Source organism: Neolamprologus multifasciatus, chromosome 18 (genome assembly GCF_963576455.1).
Source record: "Neolamprologus multifasciatus chromosome 18, fNeoMul1.2, whole genome shotgun sequence".
NCBI classification, from domain to species: Eukaryota; Metazoa; Chordata; class Actinopteri; order Cichliformes; family Cichlidae; genus Neolamprologus; species Neolamprologus multifasciatus.
The window spans coordinates 10,018,065-10,040,813 of NC_140456.1; the positions used below are offsets into that span (position 1 = coordinate 10,018,065).

At 37.8% G+C, this 22,749-nt stretch overlaps 2 protein-coding genes across 9 annotated transcripts; one reads left to right on the plus strand and one right to left on the minus strand.

Annotated features, from left to right (window-relative positions):
- Window positions 1–1,962: 1,962 nt before the first annotated feature.
- Window positions 1,963–7,911, plus strand: LOC146497363 (ferric reductase 1-like). The gene is made up of 7 exons (XM_085140401.1): window positions 1,963–2,095; window positions 2,644–2,740; window positions 3,604–3,810; window positions 4,514–4,624; window positions 4,868–5,009; window positions 5,158–5,310; window positions 5,833–7,911. Exons 2-7 carry the CDS (start codon window positions 2,645–2,647, stop codon window positions 5,883–5,885), a joined length of 762 nt encoding a protein of 253 aa, XP_084996527.1. The 5' UTR covers window positions 1,963–2,095; window position 2,644; the 3' UTR covers window positions 5,886–7,911.
- hnrnpca (heterogeneous nuclear ribonucleoprotein C a) lies at window positions 7,642–18,450 on the minus strand. 8 transcript variants are annotated; one of them, XM_085140397.1, is made up of 10 exons: window positions 18,254–18,450; window positions 15,237–15,345; window positions 12,421–12,689; window positions 11,045–11,117; window positions 10,795–10,851; window positions 10,676–10,708; window positions 10,377–10,546; window positions 9,729–9,842; window positions 9,270–9,433; window positions 7,642–8,246 (listed from the first exon to the last, which is right to left on the minus strand). In XM_085140397.1, exons 2-10 carry the CDS (start codon window positions 15,239–15,241, stop codon window positions 8,142–8,144), a joined length of 990 nt encoding a protein of 329 aa, XP_084996523.1. In that variant the 5' UTR covers window positions 15,242–15,345; window positions 18,254–18,450; the 3' UTR covers window positions 7,642–8,141. The 8 variants fall into 8 exon arrangements, with proteins under 8 accessions (XP_084996523.1, XP_084996519.1, XP_084996520.1 ...); XM_085140393.1 differs by having other exon boundaries at window positions 9,270–9,436; window positions 18,254–18,447; XM_085140394.1 differs by having other exon boundaries at window positions 9,270–9,436; window positions 17,633–18,447.
- Between the last annotated feature and the right edge of the window lie 4,299 nt (window positions 18,451–22,749).

Sequence of the window (22,749 nt, forward strand, 5' to 3'; positions counted from 1 at the left end):
TCTTTCTTTTGCCCAAGCACATATAAACAGTTTACTGTAATCATTCGGCACTTTTTCCTAGATGGTGACATTTAAAAAATTTCAATGAATGATTAAATGTGAAAAAAGAAAAGAGAACAGTGAAGAAGAGTATTTAGTAAAATGAAGTCACATGACGTCAAATTGCAGCTGGGAATTTACCTTTCAAACCTTAAGTAGATCTCAGATTACAAAGGAGATATGGTTCGACCTTTTCTTCCTACTTACCAGCCATCTTGCCTCTGAATAGCTCTCTTAAAGATTGTCTGTGAAGGTTCTCTTAAAGATTGCTTATCAGTTAACTTATCATTAAGACATAAGATTACCAATGAATCTGTACTCTGACATTTCTAGAGCCACTTAAGTCAAGTGTTCCTGGAGCCAAAGTGGGCAGATTAGATTTGAGGGAACAATACCACCACACCTGAATGACTTTTTAGTGCTATGTCATCACAGACCATAAACTGTGTAAAATATATTTTTCTATACAATCTATGACAGAGGCAAACAAAATGATATTTGAAAAATAGCAGATACAGGATGACATTACTATGGCAAGGGTTTCGCTCAGTGTATGTAAAAGGGCAACTTTACTTTTAGACAAAGAAGAAATAAGTCCTGTCAAGTTTAGAGGAGCTTTTTATTGTCGTTACAATAAAATACGCAATTTAAAAAAAAAAGGTAGTAAAATTAAAAATCTTGATCATATGGCCTGGTAGTAATTCTAGATCTTGGACTTTTGTCAAATTGACTTTTTTAATTATTCTCTTTCTTTTAAAAGTCACACTAAGCAGGATGACATCATCATAATGGTAAACAGACTCATTCTTATATAGCACTTTGCTACTCTCCCAGACCACTCAAAGCACTTTCTACAACATGCCACCTTCACTTTCTTCTATGCTTTGTAAGTGCTTGCTACCTAACATTCACACGATGGATGCATCAGAGAGCAACTTGGGGTTAGTTTCTTGTCCAAGGATATTTGGCATGTAAACTCAGGGATCACAACAACCTCCCTCCTGAGCTACACCCCATGTGACGTAATGACACACAAAGACTTCCAGAAACGAAAAGGAAATTCCTTGAAAAATAAAGAACACAAAAATGCAAAAAATGTAACTAACCTGACAGGAAGTTCAGATCACGATGCAACTGTGGTTTCACCACAACATTCTTTATAAAGTCTGTGAAGGTCATCCAGGTCATCGTAGTCAAAGGAGCTTGCAAAGAAAAGCGTCTGGACTTCTTTAAGTCTTTAAATATTTGGCGAAGAAGTCCAGACGCTATTCTTTATAAAGGTACCAAATAATCTGGGTGTTTGACACAGTCTCTAACTCCTTGTTGTTTTCTTTGGGGAAATGTTCCTTTACAGTGCAAGTAAATGCTCAATATTGGACTTGCATGTTGTAATAATTGTAACAGTTATACTTGTAAACTGCGTTTCCTTTCTTGAATTTATCTCCACTTCTCAGAATAAAGCCCTATAAAGTTCATTCTCGGTGTTTACGTGTATTTGCTGTGTGTCATTGACTTTACAGGCAATAAAAACCACTTTGAATCTGCTTTGTTTGAAAACCCATACATTAAGAAAAGAAATGCAAAATGATGTTTTACATATTTTTGAAGTTGCTTATCTAAGCCCAATTTATATTACATTGTTATTTTAAGGAGAATCCAGTGTGAGAACAATCATACAAACAGTCATACGATGATTGCGATTAATTAATTAATATTTATCTTCTCATGCGTGTTTTCTTTATTTCACAGTGTATTTAGTGATAAGCAGTAAACTCTGAACCACCTTGTGAGTCAACTCCTAACAGAAAATCGTAAAAGAAGAAAAAACCAAGGACATTATTTCGTGTCAGCAGCAAGGCTTGTTCTACAGAAACTGCTTTAGCAATGCAAACAACTAATCCACACCCAGGCAGGTACACAGGTGTATTCTTATCAAGCCCTGCCCCTTATTTAACAAAAAGCTACTTCCACATTGCTCCATCACCAGAACTGCGGATCATCCCACAGAGAGCAGAAAACAACCCTTCAACGCAGCATTTAAACTTCACAGCATCGAGTAAGTCTCTCCAAACTTTATTTAATTACATTTTAGATTTGGATTCTCCTGGATGCCTGCTTCTATTTCATTTGCTGTCATTATCCTTTAAAGCATAATCAGGTTAATTATGAGAATTCTAGAAATACTATTTAGATAATCTGACAATTGATTTTTAGTTACACAAAGAAAAAACAAACCTTGGAAAAGAAAAGGAACGATGCTCTGTTTTTAAATGAATAATTATTCTGTCAATATTCCAGTCCAGATAAACCATAATGTGTTTTATTACCTGACTGACTGTACTTAGTAAATTTGTGTATAAATGTGTTTTCAGCCCTGTGGACGTGGCTTAAATGATTTTTTTTTCTTTTCAATTCATTTTTTTTACAATCTTTTTACTTAACTGTATTTTAGAACAAAACATTTTGTTATAAGTGCTTACATTTTTTACACACAAATTTCGAATTTACAAGGAGCTTAGTTTGTTCTGAAAAAAAAAAGTCTGCAATCTCATTCTTATCTGCTCTTCTCTTATTTGCTCTCTCATTGTTTGCTTTCCTGGAAAGAATGGAGCGAGGCCTGAGCCTGCTGATTGCCGCAGTGATGCTTTTTGTGGCTCCAGGGGTCCAAGCAGCAGACAGTTTCTCATTTACTAATGCAACGGTTGGTTTATATTTAACTTTGCCAGCACAATACCACTGTGACCATGGTGATTTACACGGATGGAGTGCATTTGTTAAGCATACACTTTTACATATTTAGGAGCTGAAATGAGTTTTACTGTACGGAAATAGTGTCAGAATTTACTGCTAACTTTGTCTTTTTAAATTAAGCATCTACAGCGTGAAATAGAGAAATAGAACAGCGCATGGTTAGCTTGGTGAAACTTTTATTTATATTTATACATTCTGAGAATTATTATTATCATGGGAGAAGAAAATAATGGTAGTGGGTCTAAAAAGTAGGGGGAGTGCCTTGAGCATTTATCCATAATAATAGCCAGCAGGATGAGAAGTGAAGAAGTCTAATTATATAAAAGTCTATGGAAAAATGTCTCCCCATCGATGAACTCAGTAAGCGCGTTCCTTTTGAGTTCACGATCTCAGATGCTAAGTTATGACTAATTTAATACATAATGAGGTCAGATCTACATTAGAGTAAAAGGGCAGGTTACGGATTGTGTAATGGCGGTTGCAAATGAGAATGAGGCTTCAACATGGGAGACAAGAATCGAGATGGGTGTGGTGGCTACTGCCATCTTTTACATACAGTCTAACTGTCAATATGGCTAAACAGTGGCGTTTATAAATCATATAATTAATGGAATTTGTGTGATTTATACATTTCTAATTCTTTTAAGGTAGAGTTTCATTTCCCATAAAGCCTTTAGTAACCTAATGTTAACTAATAGCAGCTGTTCCCAGTTCATGAGCTGGGATGCGATTCTTCGTCAAAGTGTTGACACAGAAGTTAAAGGTGCTAAGCTGTTTTGTGACTTGGATTATGCTCGTGTGTCTCTCTACTAGGTAAACATTACAAAGACAGGTTGCGGGATGAGTAAGCTGTGCATACAGACCCCAGACAACTGTGACCCTGCTGGGAACAGCAGCTGTTTCTTTGGATCAGTGGCTGCAGGCAACACTACAGCTCCTAACGGCACCGAGCTGATGTTCCAGCTCAGTGGGAACTCCACTGGGTACATCGCACTGGGGCTCACCGCCAATGCAACCCAGGTACCACAGCACACAAAACCAGAGCGGTGATTAAGTTTAACTTAAACCAAAATGTTAACCCAAAACAATTATTTACTGAAGAGTTATACTTATTTACACGTCAACTTTTCAATAATTAGAACTGATTTCCTATGTTATCAATTTCTTTTTTTAATTAACTTCATTCAACTACTTTTCCATTACCTAGCCATTAATCCTCTGACAGGAAATGTTTACTCACTGTCAGAGGATTAATGAAATATTTGACATTGGTACATAATGAAAAAAAAAAAATCAAATAATAGGGTTGTGTTTGGAAATGGGCGTTGGTTTCCATTTGTAAATATCTTTAAAGTATATCATGTTCTAAATATAGATTTAATAATCCAACAAACGTTCGGTCATCTCAGAGACAACCGAGAGAGGTTTATTTAATGAAAGCCACCACCTTGCTTAGTCAAATACTCACACCAGGATGTGAAACCTTCACACCAAACTAAATGTAAATACTGTTGTTAAGGTACAAGTGATAAGGCCAAGTTAAGGATCAGGCACCTGGGAAATACTATACCAAGGTTAATCAATTACATCTGTGTTTCTATAAGCTCACACAGACCTGCTTATGTGTTTATGTCTTTGTTGGTCCAGGCCAAAGTAATGAGTTAAAAGTGAGACGAGTGAGTTAAGGAAGCATATAACCCTTAAACTGTTTGCTCTTTTTCAGGGTACCACTGCGCTTTACATCTGTGCTCAGAACAGCTCTAACAATGCCTCATTCTTCTTCGCGGCTCGGCAGAGAAACAACATCAACAACACACTCGCTACATTTAATTCGGTGAGGCTGTAACTACTTTTAAAACGTATACAGATAAACATTACCAAACAAGCTGAAACAGTTGAACGGTTGACAGATGATCAGAACACATTCCTAAAAGCTGCTAACCTAGAAATTATTTAATGCATACTCTGTAATTCAGTCATCGAAGCCTTAAAAAAACACAACGAAAAGTGGGTTTTTTAAAATGTAATACTTTACCTGATGGTGCTTTTTAACTTCAAGTCAAACTGTTTTTACCAGACTGTGACAAAGATACGAGGCCAGGTAGTCAATGGAAAGATCCAGTGTGAGTTCAGTGTTCCCAATTCGAATGCCACCAACACCAGGAGCGCTGATTCTACCACTTATGTTGTCATCCTTGGGTCTGGACCATTGAATGGAAGTAAGTCCAGTGAAAGCAGCCTTCAACTGTAACGTGTTGTCTACTCTTATCAACATAAATACACACGTTAGATGCTACATTATTTGTGAAGCTGTAAATGAAGGTTAAATTGAATCCTCATCACTATTTTCAATGTTTTATTCTTCAGACGATTTTGGGACTTTCACAGCTAGCAAAACCACCGATCCTCTGAACCTCGCCAACCCAAGCGCCAATGTTGGAAACGGCACCACAAACGGCACCACAACCACCGCACCTTCTACGACAAAGAATTCAGCCAGTGGCGCTCTTCACAGTCATGGTAAACACCACACTGACATTTTATTCTCAGACTATAGATTTAGGGCTCAATGTGATGAAGATTCACAGTTCACAATACCCAGCTCTGAAGCTTTAGTTACTGTATATTGTTTAATAAATTAGTTAATTCTATTATGAAACATTTTAGAGTTATAAGTAAAAGATAGTGGTGAAGAAAAAAAAAAGTTTTCCAAGTAAGTAATGTATAATTTACCATAGATTAAGGGGACAATGAAAACTATGTATAAATCGGCTACGTTTAGAAACTGCTGGAGCCATTATTGGACTTCTGGCCCTTTTAATGGAGCAAATGCATGACAATAAATTTGCTATACAACAGAAAGAGCAGGGATAATATGTCATTTTAGCCCATATTGTCCTGGCTGAATTTTTCTTTAGCAATGACTATGATGCATAATTACACTTTGCACCATATGGTATTAAAGATATCTTAACTTTAACCAGCAGAAACCCTGACGGATGTTTTCTGAATAATTGCTTTTTTGTCTTTTCTCCCTGCCAGCTTTGACACTCCTGCTAACTGTCCTCACGCTGTTCATCCTGAAGACAGCCTGAAAGAGTGCAGAGAGGAAGAACGTGTGACCGGTGAAGATGACTGGTTTGCAAAGCCAGAAAATCTGAGTGTCAAGCTATTTACGACGTGTTTACTGAACTAATAGTGAAATGTTTTATGTTTCCTTTGCACTTTTTGTATCTATTGAATTTGAAGATGTTATGTTGTTCAATTTCAAAGTAATTGTGTGGATTTAGTCACCAAATATATATATATATATATTTTATATTCATGCATGTGACTTACATACACACACCTACAAGTAAGCATACTTAGACAAATGGCAAGATGGTTTTGTTTAACAGATATATGTACTGATTGTAGATTATCTTTTAAAAGATAAACTTACTGAAACTGAAGCTAATTATAATAAAGTTAAACTATGGTCTTATCTCATGAGCTGCATCTCTGGACACAGTACAGTGAAATCAACAAATCCTATCCCCTAAGATACAGTGTGACACCCTTTCCTGGTGGTGATGAGGGTGTGACTGATGTCTAAATGAACCTCATCTGGTTAAGTTGAGAGACACACGGTACTGAATCTCTCAAAACTGATCACTGCACTGTCATCTCGTTTCCCTCTCACCGCCCTGTTTTAGCTGTGAGAAACATCGGGTACATCCCTATTTTGTTACTTGTATGTTCAGTGCATACAAGTAACATTCTGCACAAGCTGACTAACAGCTGTTTATGATTGTTGGTGGGAATCTCAGTGCATTCATGATATACAGCATGATGATATAACTGCATAGCACACTGATCTCATAAGAGAAAAGATGATTTGTGCAACCTGTAGCTGCTAGCTAATTTATATCTGCAGTGCTTTAAATAAGCTATAAGATATAAATAAACAATCAAATACAAATGCACTCTAAGTGTTGTGTCCAAATTCCCTAAAATGCATCTTGAGACACCAGGTTTGCCATTGCATCCTTTGCTGAAGTCACTTCGGTAACCACGATCCATGACGAGAGTGGCGCACTGCTTATGACATCATGGCAACTTCATTTGATTTTGATTTGCACATTTAAATACTTATGGTCATCTGACAGAAACCATAAAATACCTTAGTCGACTAGAACAAAGCAGCGGTTGTGCTACGTGTCACAGTAACAGATGCTCACTGCACAATTTAATAGGCACACCTTGTGTTGTATTTCATTGGAACTACTTTTGCTTGAGGGCTTGCTCCAAGTCTTTGTGGCACAAATTGAGTATCATACTGGAAACATTTGAATACTGTGAACTTGAGCACTTGATCTCATCTGGTTTCTTTGTTACACACATTATCCTGCCGGAATAATCACATTCTGACCCTTTAGTCAGAATGTAGCAGCCCAAACCAAAACTGGCAATGTCCCCCCCATCTCCTGTGTCCAGTTTTCTTGAATCAGTTCTTAATCATAGCCTCAGTTTCCAGGAGTTGCACCCGATTTGTTCTTCTGCAGCATGCCTGCTTCAACTTATTGTGCATTCAGAGAGCTAAAAAACTGTATAACCTTTTTCCAATCCCCCACACTCACACTGATGCTTTAACTATGGTTTTCAACTTCCTGTTTTTCTACTTTAGTTCCCTTTTCCCTTTGAAATTATGCTGAAAATGCTTCTGACTACACCAGGAAACCCTGGGTTACTTACTGAAGTGATAACCATGTAAATGGGATTCATGACATCTGAATTAAGTGAAGCCAGATAAGGAACATCTCTGTAGTGTCGATACAAAAGATCCATGTTGAGCCAAACAAAACACAAAAGCAAATTCAATATTTTATTGCAATTTATTCCTTTACAGTTTAACTGAATAGTATAAAAACTGACAATAACATACAGACAGACAAGGCCAAACTAATTCACTGATGAGAAAAACAAACACACTGAAGCTAAAAACCTTTTTTTTTTTAACAGAAATTTTCGCCCTCACATTAAGACATGTCCGTCGAGCTGTCGTCTCTGAGAACATCACCAGTCCACACTCGTGCCTTCTCTTGAAGACAAGTAACGACGCTGTAAAAAAAAAAAAACAAACCCAAACCTACAACTAGTTCCTGTAAATAGGGGGTACCGGATGACGGGCAAGATACGCAAACAAAAATCTCCTTTAGGGACATTATGACAGAGTGTGTGCACCATGCTTATGTGTGTGTTTATGTGCGTGTTGTTTTTTTTTCCTATATCTACAATATTAGAGTTAAAATAGGAGTCCGATGTCCTTCTGGAAGCTGCGACTACACCGCATGCGGGGCTGTCATCTGTGCCTATGAGTCTTCATCTCCATTCACGCTGTCACCATCATCGTCTGCTTCCACGTGCTCGCCTTCCTCCTCTTCCTCTTCCTCCTCCTCCCTCTCTTGACTTTTCACCTGCAGACAATTTAATAAGTGATGAAAAAAATAAATCATATAACTAATTTAAATAAATCTGAAAAAAAAAAATCATGAAGTTTATCTACTGCATTGTTTTGTTGATCTAATAATATCTAATAGTAATTAAAGCAGCAGATGAGGTTGAAATTCGCACATCAAGAAAGTATAAACACCGTAAGCAGAAATTAACACTGGTGACAAAGCATCATCAAGCAACATCTGGGACTGAGAGGGAAGCAAATGCACAAGTGGTTCCTCTAAACAGTTCCTCTGAAAGTCACATGACTGTGGCCTTCTACAAGTACAGCACAGTACAAAAACTAGTTTGGGCGCCTGAATAGTTCCCCCATTTAAAACAACAGTATAGCAGTGTCTGTTTTGTTAAGGGCTGCCACTGATTTTTCTGACAGAAATTCCAATTTGATTGGCTTTTAGTGAACTCGGGAGTGAAATAATTTATATCACTGCACTGCCACGTGACATGAAGGGATGCACATAGAAACTAACTGTAACCACATTAATCAAACACTAATCTAAGTGTGTGTAGTTACTGGGTCGCTTCTAATTGATGAAAAGCACAAGAAAGCAGGTAAAGATTTAGAAAATCAATGTCTCAAACCTGAGACGTTTTGTGCACAGTGTAGACTAACTACAGCTTTTTATGAATTGCCAGTTACATAGCTTCACATTTAAAATTTTAAATCGAATAACTGTGCAACCCTATTTAACCCCCTGAAGACCTACTAGGAGTAACCCTCGATGCACTTCTGAACTGAGTGGTTTCTATCTCATTTCAGACCGATAATGGAAAATGACTGGGTGTGCCTCACAAGTTAGGGTAGACTACGCAGCTATCCTTGGAAAAAACATGGAAACTATACTAAAATGAGCACAATGACAGGTGGCATGGCAGGTCTGTCCAGTGCTGGATTTGAAATTTGAATTTGAATAAAAAATCCCCCCCAAAAAAACCCATATTCATTTATTCCTTTCCCTCTGAATACCATTTTCAAACCTCACCTCCTCTTCCTCCAGCAGGTCTCCCTCCTCTTCCTCGTCCTCCTCTTCTTCATCAGAGTCATTCATATCCTGGTTGTCCCTCTCCCTCTTCAAGCTGTCATCCTTCTTGTTGCTTGGGTGTGGAGGTGAAGTCACCTCTCCTGGCTCTGGTTTCATACTCTTACCTTCTGCCAAACACAAAGGTACATTCATGACCTGTTATCTGTACTATTAAATGAACTTAAGGGCTACTCTGGGAAAAAATATAATAAAAGCTGGAAATCTTTAGAGGCTGTTATAGTTAATTTTCAACAAAAGCAGGCCATTAAGGCTGTATTACAGCTGTGAGAAAAGAATGTGTGAGATCATTCTGTACTGTAGGGTTTCATTTACAGGCCATCTGGTTAAACACGGAGGCATTTATTGCTGAGTTTTACCTCACTCAGCACTCCCCATTAAAACATGCCGGGTCCCTCCTACCTGACTTCTTGCTATGGTCCCTCTCCATACGCTCCAGGCTCTCCAGGAGGTCATCCACTTTGCTTTTGATCTGCGTCAACTCTCTCTTGATGGTCTGTAGCTCATCCACTTTCACTGTGGAATGGGGGTGGGGGGGTTAGAAAGCCTTATTCTACAACGAGGGTACATTTTGACAGTTGCCCAATCCTACCATGGTAAACATAAACATAACTCCCCCCGTATCAAAGGACGTGTATAAGGTTATTGAAAGATTATTATTTGGCCCAATGTTTAAAGTAATTGCAAAAATGTACAACACAGTGGGTTTGGTTTGTATTGCCAGCAATAAGTCTGATAAGCCAGATGCTAATTAAATGGATTTAGACTTCTACGGCATTAAACCTTTGCAAGTGGCCGATATTGTTGCCGGTACTTATGGTTGTGCTGGTGCATCATGTGTTAGTTATTGTGTGGCTGTATGGCCCAGTCTGTAGGCCTGACTGAATAACCCTCTGTAAATATTTACAAATGCAGATTTATGCAAGATGTTGATGATGATAACAGCACCAACAACAACAGTTTGGTATTCGGTGAAACTGATCAAATTTAGGATAATATACTGTTGTGCTGAAGTTCCAGACAGCTGCATGGACCAGGTAACCGACTCACTTGTTCTGGATGAGGAAGTCCTTTGACTGCTCTTGGATGAAGAGGAAAAGCTGCTTTTGGTCCGCCGGCTGCTTCCTCCACTAAGGCTGACCCGCGGGCGCTTAGACGGGATCACAGCCCGTGACAATGGGGGAGGAGGAGCAGGGACACGGGACGGGTACGAGTACATTCTGTTATCAAACAAGAGGTTTTAAATTTTTTTTAAAAAAATGAATAAACATACTCTGTGCTGAATATGAGAACAGAGCAGTGGTAGAAGTGAAGCATTAGTGCTTTTTCTAATCAAATAACATTCATACCCATGTTTGAGTGACATCTTCAAGCATGAACTGCTGAACAAACAACAAAGCATGAACAAACAAAGACCGGCACTGTGCGTGAGTGTAAAGCTCTCATCCATTGTCAGGGATCTACTCACCTGTCATAATAATCTCTCTGAAAATCATAGTCGAGGTCAAAGGAGCTGCTGCTGCTGCTGTGGAAGAACAAAAGAACAGAAAGCTTGTGTTGAAAAATATGAAGATTTGCTGGTATCACTGCATTCCTTCTTTTTTCTAACTACATGAAGTTTTTCCTTTAGTGCCAAATCAAAAGTCGCTTATGCCCTCATTAAGAACAGTGATGGGGGCATTTCTGGCTTTCTGTTCAGGTTTGCAGCTGATACTTACCTGTACATGTCTCCAGCGGAGCGTTTGGTGCTTTTTGATCTGTGCGGTTTGGGTTCTCCAGCCAGGTTGATGTCTGCCAGACAGTTACATTATACATTAATGCACAAACCCATTGAGAGGACAAATAACTTGAAACCAATGCTTTAGAAGTTTTTAACAATGCCACCAGTCTCTCTTCAGAAAATCGCAGGTTTGATGAAGGTTTAACTTTTTTGCTAGAGGTTTGCACTTTTATTAAATATTATATAAACATTAAATATATTTATAAATATTTTTGTACTGTAGTCGACAATAGTGCTGCTGGCACTACATACTTCCCTGCTTTCTCTTTTACAAATAATAATGGCACACATTTGTGAGTGAGAAGTTTGGTGTTTCTTTTGACAAGTCAAAATTAACACAAAATGGATTTTATGTTACATTTTCCCTCAAATGTACTTCAGGCTTGCTCGTGCCTACGGCTGTTACCACTGGAAACATTTTAAAAGGAGATTAAATGAAGAAATACAATTAGAAACATCAAAGTACTTCACTTGTCTAGTTCCTTCATTTATTTTCAGAGCAGTGAGACGATGTGTAAAGCAATTGCACTCTTGCATCCCTTGAGTATTGTAATCTATCGCTATCAGACTTCATTGTTACTGTCACTGAGTGAGTCTTACGAGTCATCTCTCAGTTTCATTCTCACAGCCAAGGGACCCTCATTAACCTGTATTTCAGCTCATTTTCTCAGGTAGCGAGAAAATTAATTCACGTGCATATTTAAGCAGAAATGTTTGAGAATCATTTGTTTAAAATAAGAAAATTATACCTTAACATTCACACTTGTTCACACGAAACAACAAATGGATTACGCAGTGTTGTAGAGGAGCAGAATGACTGGATGCATACAGACGACTAGTCTGAAAGCAAATTGTGATCCAGCTCAAGTCTGCACTGCATGTAGACTTTTTCACTTCTCAGTGAGAAACCTCTTACACCCAGCAGTTAAACTTTTAAACTGGGAAATGTGTGTATATTTTATGGAGGCAGATGGACATATTAAGATTCCTGCCTAACAACATCAGTTTTCTGAGTAAAAACAAATGAGACTAAATCTTAACTCCTCCCAGGGTCTAACCGGGAAGCCTAACAAACAAAAAAATCCCTGCTTTGATCTCAGAAGGAGACACAAACGTCTTTGAGGTTACGTCAAGAAGGGTGGGGGAAAAACTTTTCACTGATCAGCCCCAGCAAACAAACAGTGACTGTTTAAAGTGGTAACGAACTAAGAAGGTTCAAACAATGAGCTCAGAAGTTCAGTTTATTTTAGTTAAATAAGACTATAATAAAGAGCAAAATCTTTTTAAATGACAATTCAGAGACTGAGCCCTCACCAAGCACTTGTCCAACAATCATTCTCCCATCCTCCCCGGCGACAGCGGCTCGGGCGTTCCTCTCATTGGCGTATTGCACAAAGGCATAGCCCTTGTGGACAGAGCAGCCTACGATCTTGCCGTATTTAGAGAAGATGGCCTCGACATCTGCCTTGGTGACCAGCAGCGTGTTGAGGTTGCCAATAAAGACCCGCGAATTGAGGGAGCGTGGGTCGGTCTTGTTGGTGACGTTGCTGGCGCTCATCAGGCTGGAGGAGGTGGGCGAACGACTGTCAGGAAGACACACAGACACATATGCAGCCGATTTAGTAGCAGGATGAGAAATATCTGACCCTTTGAATGGATCCTGCTTTTGCCGAGTCACAAAGCAAAGTGTCACAGACTCATCAGGATTTCCTGAGAAATTAAGTTTAGTTACCTGCATTTTTCTACAAAATCTTTCTTATTCTACAAATTTGAAACTGATTAGATTCCGACCAGCTTCCATTTACTTAATATTTAAAAGCTGCATCATTTCCTCTTCATCTAAAATAAATCCAAACTAATGGGAAGTCAAGCACTAAGACCACAAACCACGTGATTCTTCAACTATGATTTTCTGGATATAAAACAAATTGTCCTCTTAAGGGCTTTTAGGCATAGCCAAAGACTAATCTTGATCAAAATATCTGGGTTTAATTTATTAACAAATTTCACATTGTTATCTAATGGCTAGGAAACCGAAATCCACTCTTTGCCTTTAAAGTAAGCAGTATGCCTCCTGCCACTAAAGGCTCATTCTAACTGAGAAGCCTGTTATTTATCACCTAAAATAAATTATAAAATAAAAAGTTCACAATGGACTGAATCTAACTGTAGCAGAAATTTAAATCATTTTCAAAGGAGCATTTGTTTTAGTACTTTTACGTAGTTCTGTCGTATAATTTTCATGTCACAAAAAAAAGAGAAAAAAAGTTTAAAAGAAAATTGTAAAACATGCAAACAAACGTCTGACAACAACAACTGCAAATCTGCATAATCAAATTTAAAAGGACTTTGCTTATTGCTTATCTTGTATGGTTTAATGCAAAATATTTTCACAATAACAACATTTACAGTTAACAACTAAACTTCCTCTTCACCTCCAACTAGAGCTGGGCGATATATCGAGTTTTTAAAAAATATCGATATATTTTTATACGAGATATAAGATGTGACAATATCCTTTATATCGATATAGTCTATGTTACGTTATAACTATACTTGTGGAGCCGCAAGTTTGCCTCTCTTTCGTCCACTGTTGTCTTTACGCAACGTTACTCTGCCTCGCCCCTCCTTCACTGAACACAACTCCCCCTCCTCCCCTATCGCTTCACCTGCAGCGACAAGATGGACACGGCAAATCTCCGTTAACGAGTTACTGCGCATCGCCCCGTGCGTGGGGCTGGACGCCGTCAACGTGTTAGCTAGCTAACCACGCTAACGAGCTAACCACGCTAACGCCATGCAGCCCAGAGGCGCTGCACAGCCTAAAATCCTTTCATTTTCTCAAAAGTTTACAGCGCGCCTTATGTATGAATTCTGGTTGTGCTTGATGGCCGCGAACCGATTTTATGTGGTACACGGCGCTCAGCAATCTGTCAAAAAATGTTTTAGTACGACTTTGGTAAGCTACGCTGCTGCACCGCTTGATGGATTGTCAGAACATTACGGCTACCGAGGAGCCTCGCGGAGTGATACATACTGTGCTTCAACGTAACATTACCCTACTGTGTATAAGGACCATAAATGGCACCTGTTAAGAGACGTGGTTACGAAGAGGATTTCAAACTCAATGCTGTAAGTCACACAGTAGAAGTTGGGAACAGAGCAGCTGTGAAATCTGTCTTTGTTACTGTGCTCAGCGTCTTTTAGTTTACATTTTGACTGCACAATTGTGAGCTTTTTGTTACGCACAAAAACAACATTGTTTTCTTTTATTTATGGAGCATTATTATTTAATAATTTTTTGAGTAAATTTTATGTACATCTATGCTCTATGTTAATAAAAGTGCCTGTGTGACATCTGGGACACAGCTTTGACTAAGAACTCTCTTTTTGTTCTTACTTTATGGCTTTAAAAAAAATATCGAGATATATATCTTATATCGCCGTCCAGGTAAAAAATATCGAGATATGAATTTTGGGTCATATCGTCCAGCCCTACCTCCAACCACACACCCATGACCGAAAGCTAGACCTGTGGGAAGTAGCGACATTTGTTTCATACCAGAAATTTCTAATTCTAATGCCTGAAGTGCTTGGGGCTCTGGGTTGAGTGATGAAAAATAATAATCACAAAGACAACAACAAAATGACAACTTTGTTCCTTCTTCCTTCTGAATTTTATGGTATGCCTGTTGGTGCTTTCATAATACATTAAATAAGGGGTGTGCGTTTCTTCAGAAAAGTAAAACAAATATTTAACTAAAATGCACAATTTTGAATAAAAGAAACTAGAAAAGAAAACTATCACTCGCCATTAATATAATTCATTTACCTGTTAATGGAGCCCCAGCTATGCCAGACTCATTTCAATAAACTAATAACCTGCAGTACAGGTGTAGAGCTTTAGCTGTAGATACAAATACAGCTTCTTGTAGCACTATAATGCTGCCCAATCCTCACTGAATATATGTAATCAACATTGTAAGTAAACTATATAAGCAAGTGTGTGAAGCCCATTGCCCAGTGTGTGTAAAGTCTGGAGAGGGGAAGTAAACATAAAAACAGTTACGTGGCATTAACATTAACCCCCTGGCTGACAGAAGAGGGGGTTTTCATTCATCATCACTCACTCCATTGCGTCTGTGTGCAGGGCTGTCGTCTGCCTGATGTTTGAGACTGTGGGCTGGGTTCAGTTTGGGCTGGTGTCTCGACCTTCACCTTCGCCCCTGGCGACTTATACTGAGGTGACAGAAAACACACCTCGGTCAAGCTGAGCAGGGTTATCTTGTACGAAGCCTTACCTGTTTGGAGTGTGTGCAAGAGTCAGTGATGAGGCAAATACAGTTACACAGCTAGCCAGCATGAGACTACAAGTAGAGCCTAATGCATGTATACCTACTGCAATGTCTAAGGCTGGGTGAAGTGTGAGAATACAGAACCAGACACAAATTGAAACCTGGGACTGCAATCAATCGACAGAAAGTGCACTGGCTTAGCCCACATATGCTTCGCTAGTGTGTGAAATTATATGGGTGTAGCAGCTTAGACATTTGTTTGCATTTCTAGATGCAGCCGAGATAACAACAAGTCTAGCAAAGCTGGATGAATTTCAAAACACTGCTATGTTTGCTTTTATTTTCATTTCCTAGACAAACAACAAATCAATTCTGATTACTGACACAAAGTTCGCAATGACTTAGATGTAACCGCTTGTAAAAACTAGAAGAGCAGGATAATTACATATCACTGAAATATTAAAATTTGGAATTTATCCAAGCTAAAGTTATTAGTCCAAATATGGGCAGATCCACTTATTAGTACTCACGGGGGTGCATATGTGAAGGGACACATTAAAAAGGTCAGCCAAAAATATAGAGTATATAATCTGTTAAACACAAGTAGTGTTATAATAAAAACTCTGGAACTGGGAATTACATCAGCAGCAGGGGGAAATTAAAGGGAAAATTATATTTAGAGAAGCTTTAAGGGTAACCAGAGATTTCATTATTATTACTAGTAATCACCAAATTCCGAGATTTTGAAATCAAGAGTGTAAATGTGCTTTTAACATAACAAACAGTACTGTGGAAAAGTCTCGAGCCACCCCTGATGTCTTTATATTTTGCCTCCAAGAAGTCTTGACCAATAGTTCCCCAGGATCTCTGAAGGTCTTTCAAAGTTGTTCCTTGGACACTGGCAGCTTTTACACTCATTTCCAGAGGATTTTTTTGTATGTTTGTTTGTGTCTTTAAGAAACCACTTAACCCAGGCTTATAAATCAAAAGCATAGGAAAGGAACCTAACTCAAGTAACAGAAAACATAGCAAATCTATGGAAAATGTAAAGGATAATGTAGTTTCTTTTGTACCAATCAGGTGATTCCCAAATAACTATTAAGTGAAAACCTGACCTATCTCTGCATGGTGTGTAGTGCATCATTAAACTAGACATGAGGGCAAAAAATAGTAGTGGCTGGCCTACAAAAACTACAATCTACAGCAAATGAACAGTATCTGAAAATCATATCCTTAAATTTTATATATATATATATATATATATATATATATATATATATATATATATATATATATAAATAAATATAAAAACAGCAAAAACTTGAAACTGGATCTCAGAGATGAACTGGCCCTTCAGGTTATCCATGTAGTGCTCACTGAAACCTTATCAAAAATGGTCTGTGTAAGAAGAGAGAAGCTTTGTTTAAGGATGGGAAATGTCTGAGATTTGCCAAATTACACAAAATCTGCACTGAAAACCAGGGGCAACAGGTCTTGTGAAGTAATTAATCAAAATCTCAATTTTTTGGTTTAAACCCAACCACAAAGGAGGTACAACAATGCATGCATACAGCCATTTATAAAAACACTGCAGAGGCTCTGGGAATGTCTTAAAGAAGCCCGGAGAACTATTCCTGAAAGCTCCTTAAAAGAAATTCCAAGAAAACTTCCATGAGCAAACTCAGGCCATGTTGAAAGAATAAGGGCGGTCATACCAAACAACTGAAATTTACAAAACGTTTTTGTATTTGTTTTTTTATTTATTATTATTTATACACATCATATTTTAATTTATATATTTACACATTTCAATAAATTATTGGCACGAAATAAAGAAATGAGTGGCGGTTTGAGACTTGTGCGCAGTATTGTATAATAGTGATGTTTAAATTTATTTTCCATAAGCTTTGTGTTTTCTCATAAAAAGGGTAAATGGGGTGAATGTGAGGGCGTGGATTGCTTTTGATACACATATACACAACCATAATACTGGTTCAGATGAAATGTTTAATTAATCAAATGTGTATTAGCAACGTTATGTAAAAACTTAAGCCAATGGCACTCCAAACCGTTCAAACTCAAGAAGAAAAATAAAAATAAAAATCACTCTTCATCATGGGAGGGGGGAGGGGGAAAAAAAACACGAGGAAAAAAAAACTACTCCATAGGGGGCAGAAAAAAACCCAAAGCCGAAGCAAAAAGAGCAAAGTCTAGGGATAATCAAAAATTACCTAAACCATCCACAACACACCCGCTTGGACCCCGACAGCGCCTTCAGCAGGCCTCAGAGTGAAACACAGGCCCTGACTGGCCTCCGGGATCAAAGCCGGCTAGCATGGCTAACGTTAGCCAACCAACAATTAAAAAGCATGAAAAAAAGTATACAGCCATCAGACCAGTTCCTCTTTGTCTTGCAAAAACCAAAACCTGCAAAATTCTGACAAATCTGAAGTCGATAACGTGTAATCAATCATCAGGATGCTGCTGCTGTCGCGGTTATTAACATGCTAATGTTAGCTGGCCAGCTGGCTGAAAAGCGTGCCAAAAACCAGCAAGTCCCGTAAAAGAAAAGTCTTCACAATAAACACTACAAAAAAATACAGCTACACAAACTTGCAAAAAAGTGGACGAGACTGTTGCTAAGAGGCATCCAAAGCGTCGTGTTTTCTAAAAACCACAACCAGCGTTTGTGCTCTTTTTTTTTGGAGGGGATGAGCATCTCCGAGGCCGCTAAGCCAGCTACCTCGCTAGCCAGCACATTACGTCCTGTCCAAAAAGCATCGTAGAAAAAAATCCAAAAAGAAAAGAAAAAGGAAGGAAAAATGAAAAATGTCTGGGAACAAAATACTCACCACGACCTTTACGAACAAAATGTCTTGCTTTCGGTAAAACCTGTCAATTTGTTACTTAGGTTGTCCTTTTGGAGCAGACCCGGTTCAGCCCCCTTAGCTAGCTTTCTTCTAGCCGCTGAGCTAACGCATAGAGGCGGTGGTGGCGCGGTCATTGACGGAGACGCTTGTTTTGCGTTGCGGTGCAGTTCGAGGAGGCCGGAATCGGTAACTGGTACATCATTTGAAGCACCCCGCCACTCTCACTCCATCTAAATATATAAAACATACTCACCCTTTTTCTTGGAGAAATCACTACGCACTCTTTTCAGAATAAAATCTCCAAAAGCTAGGACTCTTTATATACGTTTATCTTTCTTTAGTTCTTCCTTTAACAAAACAAACAAAACCCTTTTTGACCCACAAGAGTAAATTTTATAAAATCAAAATAACAAATACATTTTCTAGTTTTTTTCCTCTAGTTGAAAAATGAATTATTTAAAACGTTTATTTTTATTATGTTAATTTCTCTTTTCACCTTTTTAAAGATTATGTGATAAATTAAATATATATTTAACAAGATATTTATGTTAGAACAGTGTTTAGTAACTTTTGCTTATCTTGCTGTAAAAACACATTCAGTGGTTAGCTTTATTTTTAAACATTGGCTAACAATTAGACCAGTATGAATCATCTTTGTAACTGTGATTAACTCTGACTTTATAAAGTTCTTTTCTAATTCAACAGCCTCTCGCATTTGTCTAACGGGCCGTTTACTTACATTTATCTAATAGCAATAGGCCTCTGGTTTATTACCACAGCCGGCCAGGAGATGACAGTGTTGTTATTTATAAAAAAAGATGAATGTGAGTTTAACAAGTATTTGGCACAGATTAAGAGATTTACCTATTTAGAGGGTGAACATTTTTTAATCAGAGGAAGGCTCTGCTACCAAGAAGAAAGAATGTACCACAAAGAAGCTCTGCGGTACATTTAGATAATTACAGATAAGCTTAGAAAAACACCACAACTGATTATAATTATGAAGATGTTTCCAGAACCGGACAAGCAGGTTGCAACTCTTTAGTTATAAAGTGTAGTACATCTGCTCCTATGTTCTTTTTACTCCTTTCAACCCAGCACATTAAAGTGTAGACATTAAAAACAAAATGTGCTAATTAACAAAGCTTAATAGAAGGTACACAACTAATAAAGTGATGTTAGTTGAAAAGAAAAGGTTTAGGAGATTAGTGAAAAGGCTCTTTTGAACTGACTAATAGGGACTTCTTTTTTTAATTAAAAGAAAACACACCCAAATGGAAATGTGGAAGATTTGTCAGGTCAATATAACTACTCTTCTTATTTACATATACAAGAGTGAGTGGAGAAAAGCGACAGCTGTGTAGACACGAGGCCTGAAACAAAGAAAGTCAGGTTATACACCAGGGGTGGGAAACTCCAGGCACCGAGTGCCGGTTTTAGATCTCACCCTGGGTCAACACACCTGAATCACAAGAGCAGTTCATTACCAGGCCTCTGGAGAACGTCAGGACATGTTGAGGGGGGCATTTAGCAGTTTAAATCAGCTGGGTTGGTTCAAGGACACATCTAAAACCTGCAGGACACCAGCCTTCGAGGTCTGAAGTTGCCCACCGCTGTTATACACAGACACAGAAAGCTCACTGAGGACACCTAGTGTACAGGTGCTGTGCAACAATTTTTTTTCAACGTCTTAAACAAAGAAAAAAAGTAGAGGCAAACCGAGGAGGTGTATCAACCAAATCTTTTAGCTTGTATGATAATTTTTCTGGACCTTTTTGGCTTGTAAGTCTTGAAAAGAAAGTAACACCTCATGCTATACCTTGCAACCAGTAAGTGTTTCATATATATATATATGTAACTGCTATACTTAACATAAAACACTGATGTAAAACAAACAGGTCCTCAACACAAAGAAAGTCAAGTGATACAGGGAGGAAAGAAAATTGCTGAGGACACGCTCTATAAAACCTATGCATTATGTGGCTTGAGAGGTGATAGCATATCAGCTTATTTTTATAGTAAAAGTGAACCAAATATCTGAAATACCAAAAATGGTGGGATTATTTAATTTATGGGACAGACACTTACCAATTTGAGTTAAATAATGAGCTCTTATTACATTAATTAGATTTTTTAAAAGTCATTGCTGGTTGAAGAGTGTCAAAATACCTGCATATCTTTTTATATTCATCGCAAAATACCAAATCTCCCCCAAAGAAAAAGCCTTGTGAGCACCTGTGAATTTGAGAACCTACTTAATTCTCCAAGTTGGAACATCAGTCCATCATCTCCAGTGATTTGTTGTTTGCTCTGAGATGAAAATGAGCTGCAGATAAAACACGTGTGTTTTACCCTGAATAAATGCTTTAATTCTCATTTTCAAAAGATTTCTGAATGACTTTAAAGAGAAGGGATGGCAAAAAGAGAGATTAACACCAGCTGCTTTCTGCATCTAGTTAGCAGCGAAGCCCCTGTGTCCCACATTTTCATGGAGAATACGTTCTTTTGTGAATTGTTTTTGCCCATCTGGTTTTGTTTGCAGCTCCATCCCAGAGGACTTGTTTACAGCTCTGTGCATCTTCTCAGAAATCAGAACTCATACTCTGACTTGCAGTTTCACTGTGTGATCATGTACACAGATGAAAGGTTTCTGCTTGTTTGCCTCTTTTGTGTATTTATGAAAGTCTTAAGAGCGTGAGGACGAGACAGATGTTTGACACGCTGTTATGCAGTGTGTCCAAGTATTGACGTGATTGGTACAAATGTTGGAGTAGCAGGGAGTTTACATGTCAGTGCTGGCAGTGATGGGATGGTAATGTGTGCCATCAATTTTCACCCTGGTATAAATCATGCAGAGCTGACAGCGACAGAGACACCATATAGGAAACTGTGCGGAGCAGAAACCAGAATATGGTGAAAGTAAGGTCAACACCAAGCACCTCAAACATACTCAGCACAATTTATAGGGAAACCACTGGAAATACAAATATCATAAAGTGAAGAGAAGCCATGTGAACTTAATATTAAGTCTCTTTCAGTTATAATATAGGAAAAGTGGTAAACCATACAGGGAAAAACTGTAATAAAACTTTCTGTTATGCATACTTATAGTTTTACAGATGCATTTGTCTTAAGAGGCTTATACTATTTAGAGCACATCTGGAGCTGCTTTAGATTTAACGTCCTGCTCTGACCCGTGTGCTGCAGGTGCTAATAATCAATAAACTGATTTACAGTCAACATTAGCGCCAGGATAACATATCAAATAGCCATTCTTCAATGAGAAAGTGGACTTCCATCAGAATCATACAGTGATAAAAACAGCTTGTATGTATGGAAAACATTTTCCCCAGTACTCATTAACAGTTTAGAGATTTTGCCCTGTGAGGTTGGTTAAAACTACCAAATGTTCCAATTTGATTGAAGTAAGTTTACTATGAATTATACCTAAAGCTTCTTTAATCATAGTAACCATGAAATCTACAGACGTGAAACTAGCCGGCATATGTGTGGTTTACTAAGGTTAAAACTTTCTATTTAAACAATGAGTATATATATATATATATAAAATGCCTTAAATCTATGTATATTATAGCTAGACGATAGTGATATACATGCCCAAATTATGACTAAAGACTCAATACTTCACACATACAACATATTACATGTAGAAGGTGCAAGCTTCCACCAAGACAGCTCACACCTGGGCAGTTTTTTATCCTAAAAAAAATAAATGCTCTCGTACTTTCCTTTTAAAATGAAAAGCCACTGTCCACGAGCAAATATAGGTGAATTTACCTGAAGATAATGTAAACAGGCTACAGCAGTCTGAGAGTGTAGTATAAAACGGTGTTCCTTTTGTTCTTGATCAGCCAAAGGGGACAATTTATTTACAAGAACTCCATCCTTACCACACCAACAAACTCCCAAACGGATTTTACCAATCAGTGTAAAGTTTCTTATCTTATATATCTAGAAACAGGAGCAGATAAAGTAGGTCATTATGGTACAATGATGTAGCCCAAATTTGTCCCACACACAATATAAATTTTATTAATATTATTATTTTTGAGATTAAGATAAATTTTTGTAGATAACTATCAAAGTGCCATTTCAAGAAAAAAGTTAAAATAATTGTCACCCTTGTTCAAGATTGAACTTGAAATATTATTTCAACTTTTCTTTCAAAAATACTATCCAAAATTGTACTTCAAGATTTCTCTCTATTTTTTCACTTTAGTTTCTAAACCAACAACAATAGAAAAAAAATATTCTAAATAAAAACAACTTTTTTGGGGTTTTTTTTGCTGAAAAATAAATTCTTGAATATTAGATGTTGACATTTTTGAGTGATCATCTCAAAGTTTCAACTGAACAACACAAAAATCAAAGTTCTTTAGAAATACCTAACTTGAAATTCTGACTTACAGAGGGCATGGGGTGGCTGTAGCTCAGGAGGTAGTGCATGTCACCTACTG

Bases quoted from the DNA above. Each gene is read 5' to 3' on its own strand.
- LOC146497363 (XM_085140401.1), top strand. From the start codon at position 2,645: ATGGAGCGAGGCCTGAGCCTGCTGATTGCCGCAGTGATGCTTTTTGTG. The intron at 2,741-3,603 runs GTTGGTTTATAT...TCTCTCTACTAG, and splicing joins TCTCATTTACTAATGCAACG to GTAAACATTACAAAGACAGG. The intron at 5,010-5,157 runs GTAAGTCCAGTG...TTTATTCTTCAG, and splicing joins GTCTGGACCATTGAATGGAA to ACGATTTTGGGACTTTCACA.
- hnrnpca (XM_085140393.1), bottom strand. The intron at 10,709-10,794 runs GTGAGTAGATCC...TTGTTTGTTCAG, and splicing joins CAGAGAGATTATTATGACAG to CAGTTCATGCTTGAAGATGT. The intron at 8,247-9,269 runs GTGAGGTTTGAA...AATTGTCTGCAG, and splicing joins ACCTGCTGGAGGAAGAGGAG to GTGAAAAGTCAAGAGAGGGA.